This window comes from Parasteatoda tepidariorum, chromosome 6 (genome assembly GCF_043381705.1).
Source record: "Parasteatoda tepidariorum isolate YZ-2023 chromosome 6, CAS_Ptep_4.0, whole genome shotgun sequence".
Classification (NCBI taxonomy): Eukaryota; Metazoa; Arthropoda; class Arachnida; order Araneae; family Theridiidae; genus Parasteatoda; species Parasteatoda tepidariorum.
Window position 1 is genome coordinate 38,748,558 of NC_092209.1, and position 6,913 is coordinate 38,755,470.

At 31.9% G+C, this 6,913-nt stretch overlaps 1 protein-coding gene across 3 annotated transcripts in view; it reads right to left on the reverse strand.

The window, feature by feature from the left end:
- Positions 1-241: 241 nt before the first annotated feature.
- Positions 242-6,913, reverse strand: part of LOC107448946 (Na(+)/H(+) exchanger protein 2) — a 142,129-nt gene continuing 135,457 nt past the window's right edge. For all 3 annotated transcript variants that reach the window (XM_071182245.1, XM_016064324.3, XM_016064339.3), the window contains exons 9-12: positions 6,152-6,320; positions 5,196-5,463; positions 2,437-2,664; positions 242-2,022 (exon numbers count right to left, since the gene is read on the reverse strand). In XM_071182245.1, coding sequence (XP_071038346.1) covers positions 1,487-2,022; positions 2,437-2,664; positions 5,196-5,463; positions 6,152-6,320 — 1,201 coding nt within the window. In that variant the 3' untranslated portion in view covers positions 242-1,486. The remainder of the gene's footprint in view (positions 2,023-2,436; positions 2,665-5,195; positions 5,464-6,151; positions 6,321-6,913) is intronic.

Genomic DNA, 6,913 nt, shown 5'->3' on the forward strand with positions numbered 1-6,913 from the left:
TATAATTTTTTAAAAATTTAAAAAAAAAATTTAATTTAGAAACTTATTAAGATTAATGATTTCAAGCTCTTTCTGTTGTAAATATTTTGTTGTGGAACAAAGAGCTAGGACATAATTATCATGGTTGTGCCCAAATATTGGTTTTATTAAAAATCCTGTAAATATATCATCCACATATTCATATAAGTAATTTTTCTCTAACTTTGCTAGAGATTTAATATGAGTATGCAATGGTAAGAAGTAAGTTTTGAACAATTATTTCATATTTTCTAACTTAAAAACAAAAAAATTGCTGTGAAAATTCAAAAATAGTTTCTTACAGAGCTTTTATGTTTGAAATCTAATTCCCCTTCTAAGAATTATTAATAATAATTTTTATCTACCAAGTTTGTAAAAAGATGGCGTAGACAGTTATGATAAGTTCTAAAGTATTTCGAATTTTCACATTTTATGTTTTTCAAAATTGTAGAAATTATAAAAAATTTTTTTACACTTTTTCATACTTTTTATTTGGAAACCCTAAATCATGAATATCCTTGAGGAAATATTTAGGTATACCAACATTTTTATTAACAACATTAGATTAGAAAAATGATTTATATTGTGTGTTGTATGTAGTATAAATACTATAATTAACAGTAAAGTTAATTTTTTTTTAATTACTAACCCAATTCTGAAATCCTGAGTATATGGAGTGCACAATATAAATAAATATAGCATGCATTTATGCCACATCTTAACTTTTTTTCCCTCTAGAATTGATTGTTTTAAAAAATTAAATTTGTACGTATAATCTTCTTCTGCGCTTTGTTTTGTTATCCCTCTTCCATTTCCCTTCTTAGAAACTGAAGTAGAAAATATTCGAAGTTAAGCTGATTTCTAAAATAGTGTGTTTTCCAATTGCCAAATCTCATGATCAGCGATCAAAGTTTTTTGTGGTCCTTATTTTTTTGTCTTCTTTATTATTTTAAACAACCTTTTACGATAGCTTCTGTTTTTCATGATTTTCTCTTATAAAAACGTGCTAAGCCAGACTTAAAACTATAAAAAGTATAACACTATAATATTATATAATTGTTTTACCTGAGAATTGTTTTATATGAAATGATAAATAGTTATTGATAGTTAAATAATTGCTAATGTGATCATACTTTTCATTTTTAAATCCTCATAATATGATACAAAAAGTACCAGGAAAATTATATCGATGTTTTATGCTCAAGTTATAAATAAAAGCTACAATTTTGAGTTAGATTATTGTCACGACATTCACGATGGTTAAGTGGGCATTTTTTTAAATTAAGACTAAAAAAAAAGTACAGCACCGTTGAGAGATTTTGTTTGAAATCCAGATTTCAAACGGCGTGGAACTAAGCATTTAGAACTGTAGCAATGCTTCACTCTGCACAGTTCGGGTTGAAATAATAGTTTTTCAACAATGAATGACTTAGCTGAACTCTGGAGAGAGAGTCTATTAAATTACAATTCACAGCCTAGTTGCCTGACTGTCTGGATTATCTTCGTCCATGGTTTTACCATTGAGCATGGTAATGGGTGGGCTTTTGCCATTAACATTGATTTCAATGACGACGTCCTTAGTAACGGCAGGTTCTACGTTTACTTTTGTAGCTTTGAAGGAAGAACTAGGCAACATACTGTCGTCGCTGCTGCTGCGACGTGTTGCAGTTGCGTCGCTGTATATGGAATCTTGACTGCTCCTCCTCGCGTTGGCTATTTTTTGCGAATTTTCATCATTGAAAATGTCGAACACAGCTGGGGCACTCACTCTCTTAGAATTATTCCCGAGTCGACTTATGAGCGTGTTGGTGGGTGAACTGTGTAAGTGATAGTCGCGATTTTCTATCCAAGACGGGAATTCTTGCTGGCGAATAACATATTTTTCTGTTTCATCTACTCCTGTTTCGACGTCACGTTTCCAAGGTAGGGTGAGTTCCGTCAGCGTTTTTGAAGGAGCTGATAGTGAAATACTGTCATCATTGCTATCTGAATCCTGTGCAAAATCTGAAAAAAATTAATTCAATTTATAAATGCTTAAAAAGGCATCTTCATTAAAGTCATTGAAACTTTTCAGGCCGATTGGCCAAAATTGTAGATTAGTGAATTATAAACAGTAAACATAACTGTAATGTAAGCAATTTTTAAATTCTTTATTTATAAAATGAAATTATTTTAGAAATTTTTTCCGATATAAGAAAGTTGGTTTCTTATAACCATTGTACACAAATCCCTTTTTATCAGCGAAAATAAATGAAACGCTAATTTTCATCGCACCTTAGGTGCCTACACAATATTTAAATGGATTTATACCGGTTTTTATACTCTTGATATTTAAATAATGAAAATCTTTCAGTTTTGACAATCAGGGCAATTTTTTAACAATAAATTGCAAGATAAAAACAACAAACGGGGCTTTACCTTTGGCTTTTGTTTCTGGGTGTGGTAACGGCGTACAGGGTCGAATATGAGCTGTGAAAACGATACCATCATCATCATAGGTGGAAGAAACATCTAGTAGAGAACTGTAGTTAGATAAAGGTTCATCCATGGCCGTACCCGTTTGAGTAGGCATAGGAGTTGGTAAATCGTACTCTGAAGAAGGATCATCCGCAACACTGAAGCGCAATTTAGGAAGATGAGTATTTTCTAAAAAGTGAAAAAAATTAAAAATGTTTTATTTCTTCTTTTTTTATATATATATATATATCCGTCGTTGAACAGCCGACCCAATTTTTGGGTTTACGACTACTAATGTTCAACTCCGTAGCCTTGTAATTTTAAACCAATCCAGAAGACAAGGAAACTCCTGGATCAGTACCCCCAGAGGTATTGATTTGTTATGGGAACATGGAGGACTTAGCGACTCGACAGATATAACGTGCATCAGTCACAATTTACTACACGGAGAGTCTTCGGCCGGCTGGCATCGAACCCACGAACTCTTGGACATGGGCCGAGTAACCTACCAACCAAACTATCCCGGTCTTTTTGTTAATTCGTTGAAGAACACAACATCAGGAGAAATAACTAGCAACAGATGGAAAATACTAAATAACTGTTGTTACTGGTGATGGATGAGTTTAATGGCAATGCGCATATGAAGTGAACAAATTCCTGTGCTGCTACTAATATATAAAATACTTTCACTAGAGAATTTTATGCAATAACACGTCTTTTGACTTGTTTAACTTGTTTGAGCGTTTCATTTATATTCTCATGTTTATTTCTGCTGCTTCGATGCATAAAATTGTTAACGCATAAAAATAATTTCTATAATAAGGTTGGAAAATTTTTTTGATAGTTTTAAAGTCTATCACGTCTTTATTAGAAAGTATAAAAAAAAAACAAATGCACTGTGCGCACCAAAAAAAAAAAAAAAAAAAAAAAAAAAAAAAAAAAAAAAAAAAAAAAAANAAAAAAAAAAATGAACCACCTGAATAACTTTTGATCTAATGATTGGATCTTCACTTTCTAGGACTAAATCTTAATGGTTCGAGGGAGAGATCTCAAGTATGCCAATTAATTTGTGCAGATGATATTTTAAATTAAGAAATAAGACACAATAGCGTACGTTCTTTTAATAAACATACCTTTTTTTCGGTGGATAAGGATTTTTGACAATGTAGGTGGTAGCGTCTATCTGGTAAATATGGTCCCCATTAATTTGGTCAGGAGAGTGATTCGAAGTTTATATTTTTACGTATCCATTTCGCCAATATCTCGAGAACTTTTTAAGCGAATTGAAGAATTTTTGCACTCAATTATAAAATTCGTTTGTTCAAAGATAATTCCATGCAAAAAATACATTTTAGTAAATATAATTAAATTTTATTATTTTATTTTATAATAGCGGGAAAATTTCGAATTGTAAGGTATGCAATTGCTTACGTCATTTTAAAGTATGTAATTTTACATGGCAAAATATAAATTCGGTTGTATAGTTCCTTAGAAATCGAATTTTAAGACGTCGTATTATTAAATTTCGATTTACCTCCTATATAAAACCCTACCCCCTATATTCCTTTATATTTTCGGTGTCCGAAATACGAATCCGTAGAAAAAAAAGGTATGTTTATTCAGAGGAAGTATGTTAAGTCTGATTTCATAATTTAAAATACTGTCTGCTTATTTTGTAGCATATTTGAGGTAATCCCCTCGATCCATTAAGATTGCGTTCTGGAACTGAAAGATTGATCATTAAACCAAGTTACTCAGTGTGGTCCGTTTTTTTTTCTTGGCATACTGTATATTAGCCTTGATTAGCAATCGGGTATGGAAAAATTGCTTCAACAAATATTATTTAAAGATACTTGAAGAAAAAAAACCTGTTTTTTTGCAAGACAGTATTATTTTTGATCTAAAAATTCTAGTCTTTAAATGGTCTTCCTTAAAGATTTCTGAACTGACGTTATTTGAAGGTACTTTAGCTTCATCATCAATTGATTGCTAATAACAACAAAAGTAAAAGAAAAAATGTATACTGCCGTCTTGAAAGAAGACAGTATCTTTAATTTGAGGTACTGTTTCTTTCTTAAGACGGCTCAATATAAGACGCAGTCAATTTATTGATAGCTGAAGATCAAACTGATTTAATTCAGTCTCGTAGGTGGGACATCTTTATTCAACTTGTTTACTTTCCTGAACTGCGAAGTATTTCACCCATTTTTACACATTACATATTCTGAAACAACTGGCTGGATGGCGCAGTTGGTTTGTCGTTGGCCTTCTGAGCTCAAGTCTGCGGGTTCGATCCCCGGCCCAGACACCGGATTTTCGGGATGCAGAAAATCCTCAGCGGCCATGTATGGTTATGCGGCATGTAAAAGATCCCAGGAGTGCCTTATTGGCTCTTGGCATTTCCGGCAAAATTAAATTCCTAGTGCACTTCAGCATCCAAATAGAGTCTCGGTGCTGCCATCTAGTGTGGCAGAAACTAGACGTCCAAATTAACATGACCAACGGTATCTCACCCATTGTGGTGGTCCTGAAAGAGTGGATACCACCCCTGGAGAACACACTAGGTCTGCTCATCGGCAAGACCGATTGTGCAGCTCATTGGAAATAAATAAAAAAATATTCTGAAGCCCAAAAAAAAAAATTTTTTTTTTTGAAATTTACTTTAGATGTAACAGGTTTGGTGAAAATAAATAAAAAAAACTACCAGTTTTAAAACGTACTTTTCTTTCCGTTCAGAAGACCTCGTGTGTTGGTCCCGTCTGAAGAATTGGAACCCAAACTTCGTTCCGAGTTGCTACCACCATGTTGAGTGTTATTGCTATTGGCCAAGCTTGATTTCAGAGGAACTGCGTGACTATAAGTGTGACTGCTGAGTCTTCGGTGAGGTATTCGTTCGTCAATCATATGACGCATCTGGAGTCTTGTTTGGTGTGAATCGTTGGTGGGATCATTGCTGCGACCATATATTGAATTTCGATTAATGTATCGCTGTAAAGAGAACTTACATGAATATGGTTTTAAAATAATTGATAAATCACACCAATACTTGCCTTTATAAAATTAGCTACAAAATTTACTGATTAAATTATCTGTGATTCCGATTGCGTGCTACATAGCACGTTAAATACTCCAGAAATTGTAGAGGGGGAGAAAAAAATAAGTCATTGGGCATAACCTGGGACGCGTATTTCACCAGCATGGAAAAAAAATAGCATGTATTTAAAATTACAATCAAATCATAAATATATACATAAAAAAAAAGCGTTTTTTTTCTTTATTAGCAGCTAAAGAAAATTAGAAAAATTCTGAGCATTGTTGCTTTTCCTTCATGATCATCCCGAATTAAAAGCTCTGATTGTTCAAATATAATTTATTTCTTGCTTTAAAATTCTTAGTTTTGTTTCGTAATAGAATCATTATGAATGTGTATATTAATAGGTAAAATCTTATAAGATTAAGGGGTAAAGAATTCGCGTTTTAAACAGAGACCCAGAAATTTGGATGTCCTGGGTTTTTAAAACTCGTAGTTTCCTAAGTCTAGCGAAATCGCTGAAAAAGGAATAACTCTTTCATTAACTTGAAAGTAATATATGCAGTTTAATATCAACTAATGTGAATAAACTAATAACTACAGCATTATTATGGTAGTATAGGAAGTAATATTTTGTAATCATACTTTTCTTGGTGGTTTGAACATGGCATCGGAAAGTATATGGTGTAGTTGGGCATCAGCGAGATCTTTCGTACTAGGTGAGTATTCAAGTTCTGCTATATCTACATTTAAAAAGCTTGAATCATTTCGTGGAATATCATTGTTATTTTTGGCCTCCTTTTCATCTATTGGACTAAAAAAGAAAGAAACTGTTAAAGGTAGTTTTTATAAATAATTTATGCCGAGCATCAATTTATGCTACTGCGATTTAAATTACAGAACATTCTTACTCGCAACTGTTTTAAATTTTGCACAAATGATTTGGGGAAATATAACTATAATCTTTTTAAATTATTCAAGAAAATATTTTTGGTGTCAAAGAAAAAAAAAAAAAAGAAAAGCAATAACAAGGAACAGCATGTAAAAATTTCACCATTTCGAAAAAGCGTGGTTATTATACCAAGCCTACCATTCTTAATATGAAGTGCTCGTTCTCTATTTTATTTGTTTTGTTTTTTTACCATTTTTATTCTTTAGGATTATGAATTGAACAATATTTATGAATTGAACATTATTATTGAATTGAACATTAATTATGAAAAAGGTTTTATATAAACTCATATTGGGTAATAAGCCTAACATTCAAAACTGCAATTCACTTTTAAGAAATGTGTTTGCTAATTTTAGAAGATCGTATATATATATATATATATATATATGTTCAAAATGAAGAATAAAACAAAGAAAAATAATAGACAAATGTAAAAAAGTGGGGGAAATAATAAG